This window comes from Haemorhous mexicanus, chromosome 2 (genome assembly GCF_027477595.1).
Source record: "Haemorhous mexicanus isolate bHaeMex1 chromosome 2, bHaeMex1.pri, whole genome shotgun sequence".
Classification (NCBI taxonomy): domain Eukaryota; kingdom Metazoa; phylum Chordata; class Aves; order Passeriformes; family Fringillidae; genus Haemorhous; species Haemorhous mexicanus.
This window is the reverse complement of record NC_082342.1, coordinates 19,764,763-19,788,018: the sequence shown is the minus strand read 5'-3', so window position 1 is coordinate 19,788,018 and position 23,256 is coordinate 19,764,763. Positions and strand designations below refer to the sequence as shown.

General features: G+C 42.3%; 1 protein-coding gene across 11 annotated transcripts in view; it reads right to left on the bottom strand.

The window, feature by feature from the left end:
- Positions 1–19,567, bottom strand: part of NECTIN3 (nectin cell adhesion molecule 3) — a 122,105-nt gene extending 102,538 nt beyond the window's left edge. For 6 of the 11 annotated variants that reach the window (XM_059837548.1, XM_059837573.1, XM_059837555.1 and 3 more), the window contains exon 1: positions 19,267–19,566. In XM_059837548.1, coding sequence (XP_059693531.1) covers positions 19,267–19,474 — 208 coding nt within the window. In that variant the 5' untranslated portion in view covers positions 19,475–19,566. Of the gene's footprint in view, positions 1–19,266 lie in introns of all 11 variants that reach the window. The other 5 variants (XM_059837533.1, XM_059837524.1, XM_059837586.1 and 2 more) reach the window with 3 other exon arrangements.
- Positions 19,568–23,256: the final 3,689 nt, after the last annotated feature.

The window sequence follows — 23,256 nt, the reverse complement described above, 5'->3', positions numbered from 1 at the left end:
CTTATTTTTTTACAGAAGAAAACCAGGGATGTATTACTTCCATCTCAGAGAGCAAAACAAAAGACCTTGTTCAGTGTTTAGCATACAGTATAATAGGCATACAAAAGCCTACCAGAATGTAAAAAGTTTCAGTGAAATGAGGCATAGCAATTCGATAGTCTGAAGCCAAGAGTACTGAAATTCTCAGGCTCTCTCAGGTTGCTTCTTCATTTTACTCCAGTTCAAGGGATTCTATCTTTTAAGTCAACTTTACCTAATACCAACAGGAAACTAAAAACATTATGATGTAGCTCATGCAAATGGTTAACTTCTGAATGTTAACTTCCTATGCCTACAAATGGCCCAAAATGAGGTTCTAGTCTTGAGCTGGTTTATGGCATGAGCAGCTCTCCTCTAGATGACTATAGCCTGACTTACAAAAACCATAGAAAGGGGAATACAATCTAGTTGAAAATTACAAAATAAAGCTGCACAAAGTTGTATCTTTTCCAAGCAACTGAAAATTCAAAGAGACTGGCAATGAAAACTGTGTGAAGAGGTCAGTCTCAATTTCAGTGCTGTCTCAAAAGTTAGCTGCTGCTGAAGGGTTTTACTAACATCAAGCTCCAGACAGATGGACTCCCAGTTAAGTGCTATCACAGGATGTTCTTACATAATAATCTTTTATACATAATAACACACAGAAAATTAATACATACTTGTTTATCCTGACACAAAACTTTCAGATGTTTTAAAACATGTTGAACTACTAAGTAAGGTAGGCTATGAAGCAGCTGGAAGGTTTTCTGTAAATAATCTTTTCAACTTTGTTTCACCAAATATTCCAATCCCATCTCCTTTAAAAGGAATAATCAGGACAATGAAGTACTCTTTTTCCATCAAATGGGCCAGGATCAAAAGCAAGACTGGAAGAAGGCATCTCATTTCAAGTCCCACTCCCTCAAAAAACTAGTAGTAAGAGTAAACAAGTAGTTCAAAAGTTATCCATATACTGGATACTACTGCTTAACCACCACAAAATGCTTCACATCCCCATTTAAATAAATTCAAATCCTTAAGTATCAGAGCAATAGGTCTAAATACACAGAAGAGACTGAAACAAGCAGTCCTTAATGTAACTCAAACATCCTACTGGAAAGTTTGTTAAAGAATTCCAGATGATCTTAGAAATCTTTTGAAACATAAAAGATGAGTCAATAGTTCTGACAAACTGATCTGGTGGGAAAGGCTGAAGTCCTCCTATGTGGCATCCAGTTTAAACACATAACAAAAATATTTAACAGAAGACTTGAGGTCAAAAGGAGAATCGCAGACCTGAATCTTGGTGGGGCTGACGACTAATGCATCATACACAGAGAAACAAGTGAAGCTACACTTAAAAAACCTTTCCCAGTCAGGCAGAAAAATACCTTCAAGCTGCAGTGGGTCCAAATTAGACTAGCAGCTAGCAGGAACAGGTCTAAGTAAGACATCAACAATGTTAAAGAACTGGTTAGAGAGCAAAGTGTATTTTGAAAACTACAGCAAGTGCATGTTGATTACATATCAAGAATTGAAAACGACACTATAGAATATGCTAATATCAAAGTATATGCTCTAGCCAACATCCGTGCGGCTCCATCTGGAGTTGTTCAGCTTGAACAGCACACATCATATATTAGCCATCTAGAGAGTTTGAAAGCAAAGCAAAGTGTGCTCAAAGGCCCAGAAAACATGACCTACAGTAAAGGACTGGAAGAACTCATTATTATTCTCATAAAAGGTAACCTGATAAAGGTCTGAAAGAACTTACACTGCAAAAAGATAATGGCTGTGAAGATTAGGAAGAAGATAAACGAGTAAAGCAGTAAAAAAAAAGAAGAAAAAGAGAAGCAACCCCCCCCCCAAGCCCATTCAAATAAAGAAAATCTTTGATGCTACAGAATATGAATTCCTCAAATGTACATCCTGGCCAAAATGACAAACCTCCACACCCTTTACTTTAGAAAGATTTGATATTTAGTAATTTAAAAAAAAAAAAAAATCAAACTAACCTAAGCTGATCCTGCACATGATCAAGGATTTTATTTGCTTCTTTATTATAAGATTAATAGATATTTTACTAAAGTAATAATCTAGTCTTCCTTAAAATTCTTGTTAGCCAATTTGACACATATGCTGAAGGACTTAATGCAAGTTCTCACCTCAGGAACTTACTTGCAACAATCCATCCCATACACTTATACCACTTGCTCTAGCATGACCATTGGGTTTATCCAGACCTTGCTACTGTGAGAAGACTTCAGAATGCACTCCTTTTACAAGTCTCATTCCCAGTCCTCTTCCTCGAAACCTGCTGTTTCTTCAACTGTGTTAAAGACTATCCTCCACCTGCTTTGCAAATCAAGAAACCAACCCAGATTTATGTGAACGAAATAGGAAAAACAAGACTGAAATTAACACTGACAGTATCTAGAATGGCAAAATTATTTCATTTTTAATTCTCAGTAAGTAGAACTTCATGTACATTATGAAACAGTGCCAGTGCTTTCTGCTAACACACAATTACTTAGAGTGCTTTCAGATACTTTTCTCATGCTCAGGTCAGCTTGCATTTGGTTTAACTCGAACATTCCAAGTTGTTAAAATAAATAGCTATTTTCTTATTGAATGTACTTCTCATTTCCTTCTATTTGTATCCTTTAGTTACTTTTTTCAGTAAAGGTTCTCCTTTTCATCAGAGGGACAGCCAGCTCACAGCAGGTGACCAGTCTCCTCCATGACTAATTTTTTTTTTATTCTGATCCACAAGCAGATATTAATCTTTCGTCATATGTTTTGTTAAAAGCTTTTAACTCTTCAAAGTTTTCTATTTGTTGTATATTTAACTCCCCACAAAATCTGTTAGCCTCATTTTGTCCTCAGCCGAGTCACTGTGGCATCCACAAATCACTCCTTACAAACAAGTCTTATTCTCAGCAACAAGTAAGATTTAGGAGAAATGACAGCCTTCAGCTTTGAGAAAAATAACTCATTCTGAGCATATTCAATAATAAGTCAAGTTACAACCTTATGCTTAGATATAACTCTAATGTTGCTTGCTTAAAATTTATTTTAAAGCTCAGTCTCTTAATTTATTTGCAGGGCTGTGAGCTCAATATGATGAAAGAAATTCCATTCTGGAGATCTACAGGAACACCCAATTGCATAGTTTTAGTCAGCTAGTGCTTCAGCTTTTCTGACTTTATATATATAAACTGCCTCTCATGGTACAGACAATGTCACACATTACACAAAAATTGACACTTTCTACACATGAGTTTATTCTTAAAAAGTTGCAATTCTAGCATACTCTTCAGAGCTAAGAAATTTCAAAGCTGGCATTACTATACTTCAAGTTCAAAGAGGATGCCAATACAACATCATGACAGAGGACATGCTTCCCAACAGCGCACTGCCTAGTTCAGACCTTGTACAGGCAGCCCCTCCAAACCAGACCTCTGGCAAACCTCACAGAACTGACCATCACATACTCAAGGCCTTCTTTGCAATTATACAAATATTTATAATAATTCATACACAAAGTTTAATACTCTCATCCACAAAGGATGCTTCATGGGCGTCACTGAACAACCATCTACACTTCAGCTTGCTTAACTATTCAATCCCTCAGTTTCTTAAGATACTTCAAAATTCTGTAACTCATCTTTATTCCAATTTGCTATGAGTAACTAGCAGTTATATATAATTAGGGCACCTCATACTCCAGGAAATGCAACAGACACGATCCTACTATCCTCCAGCACTACCTACAACCATAGCTTCCAGCACACAAATCCTTCCAGAAAAACTTCCCAGACCACGGTGACTGCTAAATGGTCTGGTCAAATAAATACCCTTCCACTTCCTTCCAGACTCTATGCCTCTCCACTCCTTAGTTAGAAAGGCAATTTAATGCTATTACAATATCCACCTTTTTTTTTTTTTTTTTTTTGAGGTGAAGAGAAACTGGGGGTGAGGGATTGACCACTAAAATATTACAGAGGTCTGAGGAGTTACCATCTTCTGCCTCATTGCAAAATGTGGAAGTTATCAATGACATAACAGCATATTCTGTTCCACCTAGCCACAAACTTGCAAAAACATGGGTTGGTGCTCCCAATGCCAACCCAGTCCAAAAAACAGCTTTCCTTCCAAGTTAAGTGGCTGTTGTTTCAACGCTACCATATAACAAACTTGCCATTTTACAGACTAACAGGAAAAAAAACTATCAGAACCCAAAAATACAAAGTGTTCAGTATAGGATTCTTGTCACTGCTGTTTGTTCTCTTTCATTATAAACTAGCAAGTCACTTTTCTGCTACACAGTGGTATTTACATAAGCTGCCATCCTAACCATGAGGGTAACTATAATGAGCATCTTGCCAGATTACCCAAAAAGCTCATGTCTATCTCAGAGACTAAATTATAAGCATTATTAAGATATTCTTGACTTAATCACTCTGACTTCATTTGTCAGACTGAAGCGTTCAGACTCAAGTCACAGGAATCACTACTCATCAATACAAGCCTGTAGAGGGGAGGGAAAAACCCAACCAACCAAACTTTCACAGAAATCCTCTGATAAGGTGTTCAACAGGTCATGTTGTCAGATGTAAGCTATAGCGATCATTTCCAACCAGGTCACCTAGCAATTACCACAGACACAAGTGAACTCCTAGGCACAGCTTTCTTCATAATGCATTTATCACTGGCAAAGTCAAACAAGCTCTAATATTGATGTAGAGAATAATGATTTCATGTAGGTAAAGAGGCAAGAGACCTCAAGAGGCCACTCAGTCCTGCTCAAAGTAGGTCCAGTTATATCAGACTGCTTGAAGATTGGTCCAGTCAGGTTTGGGATATCACCACAGGACATTGATTCCTCAAATATTTTGAGCACCTTCTCTCTCACAGAGAAGCTTTACTTATTTACATTGGCTCAGGATTTTCCATACTGCTATCTTGTTCCTATTCCCTTGTGTGGGGGAAGATCTCTCTGAAGAAAGTGTTGATCTACATTCTTGATACGTTCTCATCAAGCAGCAAATAACGGCTCCTTTTCTGCAGCTTTCCCTTTTCCAGGCTGATCAGGGCCAGCTCTTGTAGCCTCTGCTCACACACCTTGTGCTCCAGTCAACACAGTGGCCCACTTCTGGGCTTCTTCTGGTAGCTCAGTGTCCCCCTGGTACCATGAGCCATAAACTAGATACAGTGCTCCAGTGACAAAGGATATCCCCTCCTTTAATCTGCTGTAATGCTTAGCAGAGCCCAGGATGAGAGCTCCCTTCCTTGCTGTGAGGACAAACTGCTAATATTGCTCAATTTGTTGTTCACCAGGGCTCTATACCTGTGCCTGCCAAGCTGCCTTCCAGCCCCTTGGACCATGGCGTGTGCAGTTGAATGGAGTTCTCAGTCCAGATGTGAGATTTAGAAATCACAGAACTGCTTAGGCTGGAAAGGACCTTTAAGATCATTGAGTCCAACCATTAAGCTAAAACTGCCAAGTCCACCACTAAACTAAGTCCCTAAGTGCCACACCTACACATGCTGAGTGATGGCACTCAGTATGATCTGCTCCATAACCAACCCTGGCACTGAGGTCAGGTTGACAGGCTTGTAGTCTCCTTGATCCTCCTTCCAGTCCTTCTTGTAGCTGGACATCACATTTGCCAACTTCCAGCAAACTAGGACTAGGACTGCTGGTAAATCATTCAAAGTGGCTTGGTGAGCATTTCTGACAGCTTTGTCAGTAGTCTTGGGTGGATGTCATGTGGCCCCACAGATTTGTGTGTGTCTAAGTGGCACAGAAGGTTACTGACCATTTATCCTTGGATCATGGGGGCTTCATTTCTGCTCCCCATCCCTGTCTTCCAATCTCAGAGGTCTGGGTACCCAGAGAAAACTAGTCTTAACTTTAAATACTGAGGCAAAAAATTCATTATGTACCTCACCCTTTGTCACTGTCTCACCCTGCACTCAAAAAAGGATGGAGATTTTTCTTAGCCCTCCTTTTGTTGCTCATGTATTTGTAAAAATAATTTTTTTACTTTCTTTCACAGCAGTAACCAGATGTCATGGTTTGAGAGGAACTGAGTTTTTTGAAATGCTGTGGTCAAACCAACAGATGCTCAGATTCGAATATTGGCACCTATTTTGGCCACTGAGAACATGGCTATGCCTCTGAGAACACAGCGGGTTAAAAGCTGAGAACTCCCGGGGGAAAGTCTCTTGGGTTCAGGTTCGTGGAAGTGAACAAACCTCCCCCGCCCAGCTCTGAGCTGGGCGGGGGAGGGGAGCCAAGCAGGAGGAGGTAGGCCGCCAGGCTGGGCCTTGGTCAGAGAAAGGAAGGTGAAGGCCCCTGCAAGATCGAAGGGTGGAAGAACCCTGAGAAACACCGGGCAGCCCCCCCCAGGAGAAAGAGAGAGGGAGAGCTGGTGTCTGTGCCTGTGCCACCCTGAAAATTTGATAGCATGGCCAGAGTGAAGGAGAAGGGGGGGGGGGGGGTATCGGTGCAGGCAGAGCAGCTGTGGGAGTTCTTGACAGGCAGAGCCTGAGACTCTTAACCCTTTTCTTGGATGCTGGAAACCTTGCAAATGCTGATTCCTCCTGGAGTTGAATGAGAAGAGAGACAGAGATAAGAGGAAACGGGCCACGAGAGAAGCTGAAAAGAATCTTAGGTGGGAGGAGGTGATGGAGAGGCCTTTGGCTGGACTTTTCTTGTATAGCCATGGACAGAACCATTTTTTCTTCCTGTGACACAGAGACTGCATTTCGGGGGGGAGGCAATAGCTTAGAGCCAAGAGAGTGCAGTGATGTGATGTGAAGGAGTGGTGTGAACAGAGATGATGGGTGAGGAGGGTGGTGGTTGGTGCCCCTCCATCTCCAGGGAAGAAGAAGAAGATGATCTCTGTTCTCGAGACCCCTCAGCCCCCAGGGGGTGAAATTTGGGGTGGAGACAGGTGTCCCAAAAGTGAGAGACTGTGCTCTTTTTAGAACTCGGCAAAGCACCCTTTAAAAAGGAAAACCCTAGAAGCAGCTCTGGTCCATGCACAGTGGTGAGAGCACTGGGCATGGAAGGAAGATGTCACAATGGCAGATCTACGGGCGGTGCCACGTGTGACATGGAAACACAAGAAGTTTCAACTGTGTTTCCAGGGGAAGCCCATGGTGCAAGAGGGACTCCTCTCTCCTCGATGAACTGAGAATTGATAATCTGAAGGGTGGTGCGGGACTGAGAGTGGGTGATCTGAGGGGTGAATGCATTGGAAATTTGGTGGGGGGAAGAGGATTGTTTTTGGAAGGTTTTCATCCTGATTTCTGTGTGTTTCTTTTAGAGTTGTAAGTTAATAAACTTTTTTTCCCTTTTATTCCTAAACTGGAGCCTGCTTTGCTCTATTTCTGATTACATCCCACAGCAGACAGCAGAGAAGAAGTATTTTCATGGGGGGCACTGGCATTGCTCCAGGCTCAAACCACGACACCAGATTAAATCACAGTTGGGCTTTGGCTCTTCTAATTTTCCATCTGCAAACATCACAACCTCCTGAGTTGCCTGCCCCTTCTTCCAAAGCTCATGAACTCTCCTTTACCTGAATTCAACCTCTCTATTTAGCCACACTAGTCTAGCTCCAAGCATTCTACACACTCTTCCTCACCTTGCCAGCCTGCCTTTCCTGAAAGGTACAAACCGAGCTAACTGCATGACTCCAGTTATGCAAGCTATTCCACAACATTGACGCAATCCCAATGAGATCCTAAGTCTGCAATTGTGCTCATTTGTGCTGCCTTCACAAGAGAAGGGATAAAAACAATTTCCACCATATCCTCCTTGGAAACTTGTTGATTGCTCCTTGCATCTTCGCTTCTTTTCAGATTAGTGAAAAATCAAAGGCCATCTCAACATGCATAGTTTAAAACCCTCCTCACAAGCCAGCAATGCTTTTGAAAAAGAACCCTCCAACCTTACTTCATCTGACAGACCCTACCTCTGGTTCAGCAGTCCTTGTTCCTCAGGGAAAGGTCAGTGACTAGAGAAGTTCAATTAATTAATACCTCATCTTTCATGCATTTCACAGTATTTACACCAGGTAGCACAGGAAAGCTGCAATGGTCAGCCAGAATTACATATTAATTGTAAGACTGAACAGCACACATGCTGAAATGACAGTCAACCCAGCTGGCTAGGAGAAGCAATGAAGATACTAATAAAGAATTACCATATTTCTGTGCCTGTATTTACTGACTTGTGCAGTGCTATATCAGTACTTAATTATTTTGTTACTCAGTAACCTAATTTTCCATATGTACATGCTTTCTGTTCTTCCGATACTACACTGCACTTCTCAGACTCCACCTCTACATTCATTATCAAGGCAAACTTAAGTCAACTCAGAGAGCCAATTAACTGCCAATTTCTGAAATTCACAATTACTGTTCAACCTGATGTTCAGACAGAACTTGAATGTAATGTTCGTGATCACATTCAAGTTACACGTCCTAGAACTATGCCATATTTTACCTACTCAAAGGTAGGGGTGGAAAGGAGGATTCCTGAACTGCTCAGTTCAGATAAATGAAACCAGCGAAGTCAGAGTACACAGGTTGTCTTCCTTTATCTTAGTTCATCCAGTATAAACACAATGCAGTTTAAAAAAATCAACAAAAACCCCAGTTAACTCTGACAGATACCACCAGAAACACTGGCTGGTTTTGACAAGGCAAAACTATCAACATTTAGAGGTGTGCCATACTAAACAGCAAGGTCTATGAAACTCCTAACCTAACCAAGAAGTTTTAGGCACAAACCTCCTGACTTGGGATAACTTAAAACAAACAAACTAAGCACGACAAAACCAACTATCTAGAGCATTTCATCCATTTTGGGGAGAACAAAGCAAATGAAAAAATACTGTTGTATTGACATCTTTGTCTTTAGTAGAATATTACTTTTACATAGGAACAATAAAGTAAAAGTTCAAGTCACACAGAACTGAACATCGCTTCAACTTTAACTGGAGAAAGGGACACGGCAGAATCAGAGACTGCCCACTGCATTTAGTGTGAGAGTTCATGTAACTACTAAACATTTCTGTACAAGCAATGTTTCTGAATTGCTTTTAATAAGCACTCTGTTATCAGGATTTTGGGTACTGGGGAGCTTCTCTTTCGGCCTTTCTGTGAAATTTGTAAGTAGTACCTGAAATTCTAAGCATTCAGTAACAGTTGTAAATGTGCAGCATTCCCTGTCCCCTGCACTGTACTTCCTACACTGAAACCAGAAAGCCATTAGAAGCTGGTCAGGAATACTGATACACTGCGTATCACATACACTGATGTGTGTGACATCCTAGTGGAAGGAACAAGACCTTCAATCCCTAGGACAGCCCTGACTGCCTCAAGCAGACCACGCCTTGACTTTTTCTATGTTGTTTTTCCACACACCACCTACTCTGGGGAGAAGTGAGGTCTGCAGGAAGAGAAGGGAGGATGTACTTTGCACTATGTAAAAAGGGAGGATGTACTTTGCACTAGGTAATGTTGCAAAGTCTCGAACAACTTAAAAAGGACAGCTAAATATTAACTTCAATTATTAAACATTTTCAATTACCTGTAAAGTTTTAATGTTATCTGCCAATATTGAACAACTGTGGTTATACAATGAAATACAGAACAAACTTATTTTGTCAGGAGCAGCAAATCTCAGCTGTCCATAAAAAAAAAATCTGATGAGTTACCAGTTACAATACAAAGTTATGGGATGCCTGCTGCCCCCCGCATTGCTGACACTGCTGGCTTTTATTTTAGCTCTTAAGGCCAGCTCGCTGCAGGCCGTTCCAGAAAGTTAACCCCTTTTTGTCCAGGAACTGCATCACAACAGTAAGCCTAGGGAATGGTGTTTAATAACTGCTCAATTTACTGCTAAGCTACATTTTCAGTATGTTTCACACTGTCACCCAGCTCTGAGCTGTACAGGATTGTTCTTATCAGCTACTTATTGATGCAACAGAAAAGATGTAGCCAGATCTTTATTTAACAAATTCTCTAACATACATAACTTACATTAGGAAGTAACAATGGGATCCAATTTTGAAGTAAGTTTTTAACAGTCAAATTGATTTATAGGAAAAACTTGTTTCATTTTAATCTAAATAGAAGACTTCCATCTTCTTCTACTTTCCTTCCAGGTTGAGCAACTACAGTATACTAGCTCATGCCTGTCCATGCATACTATGTGCTTCATTTAGACTGAAAGGGACTTCTGGAGGTTATCCAATCCCATCCCCAACTGAAAGGGCCAACTTTGAAGTCAGATCAAATTGCTCAGGGGTCATACCATAGTCAGGTTCTGAATATTTTCAGGGACAGAGATTCCACAACCTATTTCAGTGCTTCATTGTCTGTGTTGGAAAACATACTGCTAACACATTATAGTGACTTCCCTTGTTGTAGCTTGTGTCTGCTGCCTCTTATCCTTTCCTTTTGCATAGCTAAGGAGAGTCTGTCTTTGTTTTCCCTCTCATTGCCTATTAAACAGTGCCAGCAGCAATTAGGGTGCCCTTCTCAAAGCTGAATAAACCCACTTCTCCAACCCTCTTCATACATCATGTGGTGACTCTACCTTAGTGGTCTTTCACCTCTGGACCTGCCACATATTTGGGAACACAAAACTCTGCACTGTACTTTTGATGTAGTCTCATGAGCTCCAAATAGTAGAGGTCCAAATTGCTTCATTTAACTGGCTGAGCATGCCCAGTGCGCTTTTCACCTTCTGCACCACAAAGGCACATACTGCCCCACAAGCACTCTTATGACCTTTCCTGTAAAGGTACCCGACACCAGTCTGCACCATATCTCTGCTGCTGCATGGGGTCATCCCCCCCAAGACAGATCTGCTGATTTCACAAGGCTTCCAACAGTTATTTCTGACCTGTGGACATCCCACTCAACTAGCCCCACTCTCTAGCAGATAATGGACTCTCACAGTCATCCACAGTATCCATAAACTTACTTGAAGTGCTTTACAACCTGGAAGAGAGGTCAGAATGCAGCCAAACTGCCCCTGCACTGATGCCACCAGTGAGCAGCCTCCAGATGGACTCAGAACCTTCTGAGTTCAGCAGGACACAAAAATTTTCATCCATCTAATAATCCACTTCCCAAAACATATCTCACCAGTTTAGCTACAAGGAAATATTAGGAAATCCTAACAAAAACCCCTTAAGGTTAATAACACTCATTATTCTTTTGCCCATGTACTTACAGCAATCAATTCAGGACCTCTTTTACAGCAATCTCAGATTGTGGAGACACCACCAAAACTGCTCTTCCTCACTTCACTTCAGTTTTCACCTATTTGTAGCCACATCAACTTATTATACCTAAGCCATGTCTCTTGAGACTCAGAATACACAGCTGTAGAGTAGCTTTGGAGATTCATCACAAAAAGAAGTTTCACTAACAATTCTGTAAAATCACACAGTCCTTGCCTCTTTCTGTAAGGTAGAACACTCTGCAGAATCATTTAAAGATTTTCCATAAAGCCTACACAAATCAGTTTCTCCACAAAAGATTACATTCTGATTTATCAGGAGGTAGTTTAAGTTATTAAATATTCAGGTGGAAACACTGATACATCAATTGTGATAATCTGGTTGTAGTAAAAACCTTATTACTTTACAGCTGTTGAACTTAACAGTTGTGTTATGCTATATATATATATAGATATAGTATAGCGTTATAGTATATATATATATTCTGTGATTCTATATATAGAATCACAGAATGGTTTGGGTTGGATGGGACTTTAAAGTTTGGAAGTAGACCATGTAAGCCATATACAGAAGCCTGAACTATCTGGGCTACCTCAAACAGCTATACAGAACTTAGTATGCTTCTTCCTATAGACCCTATCCTGGATAAATGGCTATATTACACTTGCTAGTTACCAGAGGCAGATTATTTTATGCTACCTCAGCTACCAGTAACACATTGAAACTTTCAATAGGATGCATTTAAATTTCCCAATATGGGAAAAAGTGATTCACAATATGGTCACAACCATCAATTTCCCATAGTTTATTATTTTAGAACTACAGTGTCTTTTTAAATGGTACAATGTCTTAATGAAGTCATAATAACATTACTTCTGTTTCAAGAAAGTTTTTCTGTTGAAATCAAAAGCGCATTGAAGTGTTTAAAACACAGGAACAGCAGCACTGGGGAAAGGTTGAGAAGTGGATTTTTATAATGCAATTATCAATCTTTACAAATATATTAAAAAATTATATTAAGCTTAACAGCTCTTGACTTCCCAACTGTTAGCAATCAACCCTAGCAGAGTTAGTTATTCACTGTGGCAATGATCAACAGTCAATCTTGGAGAAATGAAAGGAATTTGGGGAAAGAAATTACCCAAAATTATATATGAGACAGAAGTCTTGCTTCCTAAGTTAATCTGTTGCTATGAAGAAGTTATAGGTATGTGATGTAATTTAACTTATACTTGACTAAAGTTATTATTTTTCTACCAAATTATATACACTGAAAAGAAATTAAGTCACCCATCTTGAACATGTCAACTTCTTCATATCCCTTCTCCAGCATCTCTTCATCCAGTAGGCTGGGTTTGGTTATGCTTGTCCCAGCAATAATTAGTTTTCAACTTATACAAATACACCACATGCAGAATGGCTGGGTAGTACTTCAAGTAAATAAAAGAAACAGAAGTGGGCAAAGAATGCCCACACAATACAAGAGTATGAAAAAGTTAAATCCAACACTAATCTGTAATCTTCTAATTGAGGAGCTAATAAAAAATAACAAATCCAAAAGTAACCAATAAATTCATCAAGCTAGCTCAGCTGTTTTTTTCCACTCATCTGTACACATATCAGCTATGGAGACCTGCTTGACTAGTCTTTATTCACCTTTAGCAGGAGACTGCCATTTGAATGACTCCAAATTTAGCACATGCCACTGCATTACACTGAAGTATTCAAAACAACACTCACTTTCAGAAAACATTCAGCTCTGTACAAACTAATCCCAGAACTAGTTTAAGAGCTATCATGTTATACAATCCTTGACTAACAGAAAAAAAGAAAACAATGAATCCCTGTAGACATATAATGTTATCTTAAATGCCACATAATGAAAATCTGATGTGGGAAGGGGGTCAGGGAAGGGAAATGGGCAAGAGCTGCCTACTGCTGCAGATAATCTTAGTATCCCTGTCAATTCAAGAGTTACACTCAATAGCCTTCACACTGAGAATAAGATGGATGATATTTTACACTATTAAAAAATTAAAATTGCTCTTACTCTTGCACACTAGTTTAAAAACAACTGAAAAGAAGCAGAAATACTGAACAAAAGTATGCAGCTATGATAAAAGAGGATTGTCTGGAAGCTTGTTACTGCTTTTCAACACCTGAACTATAAGTCACCTTCTTGATAACACACTATACTTTTCCTACCTTTACCTTCCCATACACTTGGAAAAACCAAGGTAAAATGATTGAGGACATCAACAGAAGCTTTAAGACATTAAAGTTGTCTTTTTTTTTTTTTTTTTTTTTATTTCTGCTGCTAATTTTTTCTATTGCTAGCTTATGGACAGAAAGACCAGTTTTTGGGCTCACATTTGAAACAGTCCAAATTCTGAAAGTTAATTACCTGAAAAGTAACTCCTGAAGCATTCAGGTATTGGATAACACCAAAAAAAGTGGGTTTGGTGTTTTCACCATGACTTGGAAGTTGTGCTACACCTCAAAGCTCTTCATCATGAGCTTATGTACTAAGCAACCATGGGCCACCTTTTCTAGAATCAAATGAATGCAAATATTGTCCATGACCCCCCTCAGAAGCCTCACTCATACACACCTCCACCTCTTTTTAATGCACTATTTTACACCTTCACCCTCCAGGACATCCAGCAGAGTAAGACAAGCTTTCACCCAACGGCTTTACCATCTCTTCCCACGACAGAGACAGAAACACAGTAATTATTTCCCCTGACACATTCTTTACTGCACAAGTCACTCTTTACTTGCTTCTCATATATTTCCATGCATTTTTTCCACATTCAGCTATTCCTACCTTTTCTTTCTTAGCTTTTCTTGTGATTTCTCCCCATACTAAGATGATACTATTTTCTAGGCAATCCTTCTGCTTTCTAACCAGAAATAAAGAATAATACTAATGATCCCTTTAACAAGAAAGCTTGATCAACCTACTTCATGCCTAATCAAAAATTCATAATTTCCATCCCCTCAATAAAAATACATTACTGCATTTCAGACACCTATGAACTCAGAGGCATGGAATACAACTACCCTCCAAATAAGCAGTGCTCAAAAATCTTGTTTTAGACAGGCTAACCCTACCAAAAACAAACCATAGAAACACAAAAGTGTTTTGGTTAAAGGCACCTTTAAAGACCATATATACCTCCACCTCTAACAACCACAAAACCCAAGAACATGTGGCATAACAAAGCAATAATAATTAAATAATTGCACCTATACCTATTTTTCACTTAGCAAATCTGGTCACTCACTCCAACTATCAGTTGCCTTAGAAAATTCCTGACAGAAACTTCTGCATAACAATCCACATACCAATCAAAACAGAAGTTACCAGGGTAAAAAAACCAACCAAAGTTCCAATAATTCTCATCCAATATAACACATTCATTCAAAGCTGGAGACAAGGTACAAACACAAACAGCAAAGTAATCTGTCATCACAAAGCCACCTTTAAGAGGCAGTGTACAGGGGTTCCAGAGCAAGCAGACAACACACACAATCTCAGCACTCTCACTTCCTTGCATGCATATCCAAGCAGCCTGCAGCCATACCTTCCGATAAAGAGCTGTTTGGACAAAGCTGAATTCAGCCATACAGCAGCGGGGCAGGCCACCTCCACAGCCACAGGCTGGTGTAACACCAGATGCAAAGTTCATTGCTCTTCAACAGATAACCAACACTAACAAACAACATTTACCAACAGCACTGCAGGTAGCTGGCAGTTAGTAAGATTATCTTCAGTGTACCAGGTTTTATTCTTCTCTTACCTTAATTTCATTCACTCTGGATTTGGTTTCTACAAATTAGAATTTGGACTTTTGATTCTAGAGTTTCCAACTTATTTTTCCTTTGAGCTCCACAAATGCTCTACTCACTTGCCCCAAACACTGCTTTCTGAAGCAACACACTCCCAACTCCTTTTCCCTTCTCACATCAGATGCAATCTGCATCGGATTGTGCCTACCTTAAAAGCTCTACTACCAGCACCTGAAGGATAATCAACTGGTACAGGCAATCTATAAAGTTTACATATTTTTGCTTCTCCTGCTACAGAACAGTCCTTTGTTTCTCAATATCACCCTGTCAGCAATACTACATAAAAGGGATCAGAAAAAAAACACACTAGATTTGACCATATTTCTAAACAGGATACTTGACTCTCTATCTCACAAAAAGTAAATCCTGCTAGAGCTATCTTTTTTTCACTACCAAAGAGTATGCATATCCCATGACATAAAATTAAGCTGTTTAAGAAGGCAAGAGAGAAACACAGTTTAAATCAAGTAACTGTTCAACTGTTATGTAGCACAAGTGGCTAAACAACCATAACAATTCTTTTATGATACTCCAGGTGTTCAGACCCTAACTCAAATAACATTGCACTTCATTTCTAGATATAAATGGGAGTTCTCGAACACCAAAACCAACACAGTGTAACAGTAACATGGAAAATAACAGGCTTACCCCAATGAAACAGCTAAGAATTCTTTCAAAAGAACACACCTCATATTCCAATGAGTTATCATCAAGTACAGGCTGGACAAACTTCTGGCAACTTTAAAATTTTTTTTTTGTTAATTATCAAACAATCCAGGTTTAAACTCTCCTATCTGTTGTTCTTACCTGTGCAGCTGCTCAGTTTCTTCACACAGCAGCTTCATACACTGCCCAACCTACTATGTGGTTCACCACTATTTCATTCCAACTTTTCAAATACCTTCTACAGCATTCCTACTCCTTCTTTCACTGCTGTTGTACTGCTTCACCAAACACCTGTTCAAACAGGCATTCATTTCCATACCATTTTCAAAACATAAGTGCATATTTATACATGGATTTCTAAACTATTAACATAAAATGACGAAAAACCACACTCTGTTGTCTTTCTGATAACTCTACTACATTTTCCCATTTCCAAGTTGGCAACCTGCTTTGCTTGACATTCTAATTTGCCATGACTTCAAATGAAAAATTAGTAAAAATGTTTCTAGCCAGATTGTTCTCGTCAATAATTTCTTGGGGATTTTCTTTTTTTAAATTATTTTTGTATATGGTATACTGCACTCTTATATTATCTACACCTTTATAACCCAATCCTTCCAGCTCTACTGCCAGTCTAGAGTTGTGCATTGCAGACTTCTGTAAGAAAAAAAATTCATTGGGATCTTCGAAGACATATGTATACTTCTTTGTCTAGCTCTACTGAGAAGCTTAACATAACCAGCAATTTAAATTGGAAAAAAAAATATTTCTTCAACAAAACACCTGAAAAAATGCATCTTGAACATCCTTCTATTCACTTTACTTTAAAGTTCTGCTTATTTTTAATTCAAGCTTACATTAAAAAAATTTTGCAAAAAATTTTTTACTGTGTGCAAACAAATGACACACAGGAATTATGAGGAATTTGTTATTTAGTAGCACACAGGTCCTCATTTACAGCACAGCTGAAAAGCATTTGCTGCAATGAAAAATAAGTTACTTTATAGATTAAAGGTTATGATGATGCTTCTATGGATGCCATACACGTCCCCTAGTTCAAGGTTGCACTAGTTTGATCATGTAAGTTTAGTAAGCACTTTGTTACATCGTGCACTGTTTGACAGGGAAGTGGAAAAAGTACTTGTACATATAACCTGAAGCCAGTAGTCTTGCTTTCGTAAAAGAAGCAGCATTTATTAAAGCAGGTCTATATTTACTCAAAAATAGAAAAGCTGCTATTTCAGATTCCTCATATATTTTCTCTTTCCCCCTTCAGTTTTTTTGATGTGAGTGTTGAGAGGTTTTTGGCAATATTTCTCTGAGGAATTATAGCTCAAATAAATCATCATTTCTAACTGTCAATCGAAATGACTGGATAAAATTTTATTTGGTTTTGTAGTGACTTTATTCTACTAGGATTGGGATAATTTGTGGTAGCACTTTCAAATCTTCCTTTTGCTACCATTATCAAAATTGGCTGAGTAGAAGGACAAAAGGCAGCCAAAAGTACTAAGAAGTTTTGGGTGCCATCAACATGTAAACATGCCCAAAATATATTTAAGAGCACTCTTAAGAGCCACAGTAGGAATATTTTTCCTTCATAGTCAGATGTTACAGTTACAGACACAATGAAAGTAACTGTGGGAAATTTAAAAGTGAAAAGAAAATTAAAACCTAACATACTGACAAAAAACCTCTTCCCCTGCTGCTTACCTCCAAGTCCAAAAGTCTAGCAATTTTTCAAGTTTTCCCTTTTACCCAGAGATTATACTTCAAAACTTTGTGCTCGAAGAACAAAATTACTTCAACACAACATTGCCGCTTCTGGCTGATGTTCAGAAGCGCTATCACTTATGCAAAAAAAAAAAAATCTGCAAAGACTGACAACCCGAATTACACTTATCAAGACTAAAATGGTTGAGTCGCTGTATGACACTAGGCACGGATGCTCTTAGCTTCACTGTTACTATTAACTTCACATTTAGATGTAAAAATAGCTTGTCAAGGTTATGTCAAGTCTGCAAGTTCACTTTTTTTTAATTGCAAAAAAGCAGAAATAACACTGAACAAAGGGAGGCGAGAAAAGTGCTAGTGCAAAAAGTTAGCCAACCATATGAAAACAGTCTTCAAGCCTTTAAGTTTGAAACGTGATGTCTTCTCAATATTTACAAACTTAGTAACAATCACCTTTTTTAAAAGCTACATCATTGCCAGAGGGGGGAGACTACTACATGCACGAGCACAATCCTACAGCGCCTCAACTCCCTCCTTGAGAAAGCATTTCTCAGATACTACAAGTATTTTACGGCGGCATGGCTTGCTCGTTCCTGGGTATTTTTATCACATGAACCTCCAGAGACTACCTCCTCCAACTTGTTCCTCCTTCATTAAAGGGGGAAGGGACACAGCGTCTCCTATAATAAAATATCCTTGCCAACTATTCCCTGGCATTGGGAATAGAACAGCAGGATGAGCGTTTTCGATTTGCTCTTGTCCAAGTCTACTTTTATCTCCTCTCATCTCTTCCACTGCTGTAAAAAAAAAATGTCACTACGCACACTGCACCACAGGCAGTGCAACATAAATAAATAAATAAATAAATTCCTGCTCAGTTTCCAACTGCTTCGTCGATTGTTTGTTCCCCACAGGAAGATGAACGAGAAGGGGGGGGGGGGGGGGGGTAGGTGATGGCATTTTCCTGCGGGCGGTCACGCCAAGCCCGGCGGGGCCCCGTACCGCAGGGCCCCCGGCAGCAGCTGCCCAGGATGCGGGTAATGCAGAGCAAGCACACGATCCCACATGAGCAGCAGCGGCGAGCGACCAAACACCGAAACCAGCACGGGTTTCACCCTCAGTGAGAGGGAACAACGACACGAACAACGCCGCCTGAGGCAAAGCGCGTACTATTCCTCCCCCCAGGCGCACCCGGATAAAACACCAAGACCCTTCTGTCCATCCTACAGGACGGGAAAGGAGAAGAGGGGAGAAGCGTCCGTGAATTCCCGCAAATAAGCGAAATCCCGCCGCTCAGGACGGGAATTACAGCGGATAACCTGCCTTCCGCCGGGGAAAGCCCCAGCAGGAGAATGAACTTCCCCTGCTGCCCCACCCGGGCCGCGGCCACTCCAGCCCGACTGCCAGGAATACTTGGCCTCCCGGGACACCCGCTCTCCCGACCGCGGTCGCAGCGGATGTTCCCGGAGGAAAGAGTCCACAGGTCTCGGCGGTGCGGGCTCCGCTTCGGACCCGCCTTGCATACCTCCCTCCTCCACCATCCCAGCCACGTCCTGCCCGGTTCCCCCCGCGCAGGGCAGCCGGCGGCCCCCGCCGCCGGCCGCCAGACAAAGTTTCCCTCAACTCGGCCGCGTCTCCCAGTGCTGCTGGGGCTCGGGTTTCTCTCCTCCTCTTCCTCCACCCGCCCCCTCGCCCGTCCGCCAAAGCGAAAAGTTCCACTTACTGCAGCAGAAACGAGAGAAAACCAGCCCCAGGAGCCCCAGCCCCGGCCCGGGAGGCACTGCCGAACGCAGCAGCAGCCGCCGCCGCCGCTGCCACCACCGGCGAGAGGCACCGCCACCAGCCGCTAGGAAAAGTTCCCGGCGGGCGGCAGGAGGCGGCGAAGGAGGGAAACCAGCAGCAACCTCCGCAGCGGCTCCAGCCCCTGCCATGCTCCGGGCTCGGCTCGCAGTCGCCGCCGCTACGACGCCCGGTCAGTCCCTCCCGGTCCCGCCGCCCGCGTCGCCGGCACCTCCCCACACGGAGCCTGTGTCACTGAGCGGGGCGGGGCGCGACGCTCCCGCCCTCTCAGAGCGGGCCGCACCACCCGCCGCAGGGAGGGGGGAGCAGGGGAAGGCGGGACGCATGTGCCAGGCGCCTCTACCGCGACACCTCCCACCTCTCCCGCGCCCCGGGGCGAGTCGCCTCGCCCCCGCCTCTCCCGCTCCGCACTGTGGGACTCGCAGACGCACCCCGCGCATCGGGGGGTTCCCACTGGTATCAAGGGTGCCGCGGGAAGCTGGGGGGAGGGGGTGTCACAGCGTCCTCCCCAGGGGGACTGTTGGTACATCCCGCCCCTCCCTCCTCCGCTCGAGCGCGGTCGGGGGCGCCCGGCCCGCCGGACTCTGGACTCCCGATCGGCTCTCGCGCCGTCCATTAGGCTCCAGCTGTCCCCGCTCCCCGCCGCGGGGCCGGGATGGCCTGGGCGGCCACTGCCTCGCGGGCTGGGGATCGGCTAGTAGCGCTCGCCCCGGGCGGGGAGCGGCGGGGGACCGATCGCGGCAGTCTCTGCCAGACGCCAGGCGAGGGCATTCTCGAGAGCCGGCATATCCGGCTGGGGCCGCTCCCGGACGGTCGCGGAAGGCCGGTTCCTTCTCCGCCGGGGCGGCTGGCCGCTGGGCTGGAACCCGGCGCTGAGGCCGCGGGATTGCAGCCCATGCCCACTGGTTTTGCCAACAATAAACGTTCCTGGCGTTGTCCTCGCGTCGCTTACGCTGCCCTTGGCAGAGCTCCGGGCGGGGCAGCGAGGGGCCGGGCAGGGGCTCCGTTGCCGCAGCACTTCCCGACGGGGCTTGGGCCGGCGTCTGGGCGGCACTCAGGGAGCGTGGAGCGCACGGCTCCGAGGCAGTACCGCGCCCGTCAGAGATGGCAACGATCCGGAGGTCTGAAACCATTTGAGACCAGAGCGAGACCTGTGCAGAGCTCACCGAGAAATACCAAATACGGCCCTGTGCAGCCCGCTCAGAGGGCCGGCGGGGATCCGGGGGCAGCAGGCAGCGTATCTGTCACACTGATGCCTGCAGGGATTCTTGGCTGTGGCACAGCACATAGCTTTGCTCTGGAAAACGCTGCCACCGACGAGGGCAGAGCTGCCCCGCAGGGAGCGATGATGCCCCAGCCACGGGCGGAGACCAAAGCTCCGAGTAATTGTTAGAGCAAAGTGGCCCCTCGAGGTGAAGAGGGAATTCGTGCCTCTGCCCAGGGTCCCTGGAGTCCAGCTAAGGGCTGTCTGACAATTAGAGCAGTCTGTAACCAGGTCACAAAACTAAAGGTGACTTTTCTAAAGAAATGCAGTTTCTTTACTGCATCTCGACGCTGATCGTCAGTTTTGTGGGTATGGTGTCAATGGTTGTATCCCCAGATGAGATTTTTCAACAGTAAAATACAGAACCTAAAAGAAGTGGCTTGAGAGTCTTGCCTCTTTACAGTCTAGGTGTTCTTTTTCATTTTGGATGCACTATCCTTGCAAAACCTCAAGGAAAAAACTGAATAGCTATAAATACCATACTTGCTGCTGAAACATCTGTGGCGATTGGGTTTCACATAAGTACCACATATTCCCCAAAATATTTGCTGATTTCTTTCGACAGTGGACATGAAGAGTGGTTTCTCTCAAAGATATGTTTGGCTAAGTTTATCAGATGCTCACAATAGTACATGCATTCCATCTTCAGCCACCCTGCTTGCCAATTAACTGGCCTCATTAATTTGTGACTGTGAAACCAAACAGAATTCAGGCAAAGAGTTGCTACAAGGAAGTTGCTGGCTATGATGGATGTTGGACATTGCTCAACATTTTGCTGTGAAAACCAACATAACTGAAAGGACTTAAAGTTTTATGAAATCACTGTAATTTTGCCAGTCTAATCCTCAGCTAGTGCAAAACTGTACTTGTTCCAATTTGCAGTAGGGACGTGGAGTTGCTTGGGTGGTACACAGGATGCTGTCCAAAGGTTCACAGACATGTTCATATGGCAAACCTTTTTGTTTAAAGGACGGTTTCTCACTCTGTTGATACTTTTGATGCCTGGTCCTTTACTCTGCTGTTAGACTCTGCCTTTTGATTCCATGGTAACCAATGTATTCCCCCATGCCAATAAACCTGGATATAATACTGAATTAATCATTAGAGACCCATTTTTATTTATGATAAGAGCCTTTTTACCTGGGAAAACTAATGAGCATAATTGTAGCAGAATAATTTATACTGCTATGGCTTTGCTGATGTAACATGCCAGGTAGATGTTTTAATTGGGTGTAATTATTCCATTTCCCTGTATAGATGAGTCCTATACAGATAAATCCCATTTTATAGTTAGCAGTCAAAACAAATTACATTTCATAATTACATTTACACCAAGTTTAAGGCATTCCTAGGATGGGTAGGAAATGTAATGGGGCCACAGTGTAATTGAGAGTGCAACCTTAAAATCCTGTTTGTGACAAGTATATTCAAATTGCCATCTGCTATATTTTTATTTCTTCTCATTCCAAAACAACAAAAACCATTAAGTCTGTTTAAAATAAAATGTTTTGAAGGTCTAGCACCAGATTATGTACATCAATTCATGCAGGCTAAGGAAGCAAATGCAATTTGTCATATTTAAGCAGAACTGTGCCCAGTCTGTAGGTAACATCTTCCAGTGCCAGATTCAGCACTGTTGTAATCAGGCATCCTGGGGAGTTTGTGATACAAAAGGAAATTTGACTTCATGATATCAAGTCTAAATTTGGCTCCCCAATGCTTAGAATACTCCTGAAAGCATGATGCTTCAAACAATTAATCTTGCATAGTATGGAATAAATGCGTATAGGACACACTGGCTCAGTTCTTGTAAATCTCTTGTCACTGGCATATTTTTTCCATAAAAAGATGCTTTTCCACAGTTAGTAGCAGTCCTGTTCAAAAGCATCTTTGAACTGTAGAAATACAAAAGACTGTACTTTATTTCCAGTCCCCATTTCCCTCTCTTTCTGGCCATTGTTCACCCACCTGCCGTTCCCCCCAAGCAAAAAAAAAAAAAAAAAAAAAAAAAAAAAAAAAGAGCGTTACCCTTAGTTCCCTTAGTTTAGACCAGGGAGTCTGGCAAGTGTTTCCTTCTCAGTTCTTAACCCTTTTGGTAGTTTGAAAACAAAGTCCTGAAGCAGTGTGAAATTAACTTATATGCATAACATTTGAAGTGACAGCACAGATTCCCGGTGGAATGAAGGGTTATTCACTTCAGCGAGAATGGGCAAATAGATTTGTTGCAGAACAATGTGCTTTTCTCAACACTCTCGCCTCTATTCAATGGATGGGACAAGGCCTCCCTGGCAATACTTGCACATCACCACCCGTTATGACCCTTTAAAATAAAACCGCACCAAACCAACCCCAAACAAAACCTGCCTCTTTTTTTCATATGCTTCCAGCTGGGTGAGGTATTTAGCCCGTTATTGCACGGAGTTTCTGTGATTAGCTAACAGGTGGCTGTGCTTCTGCATCGTCCCTCCAGCTGAAGTCAGAGTAATTGTCTCTGGGTGTGCCTCGGCAAAACTGCTGCCTGAGCGCCTGTTTTCTGTGCTGTATGGAGAAAGGTGCCTGTCCAATTCCTTGTCTAGAAAGCAATGGAAAAACATCTCTGTAGGCTGTGCAGCAGGCGTGACTGACAGCAGTGCCAGGAAGACCAAAGTA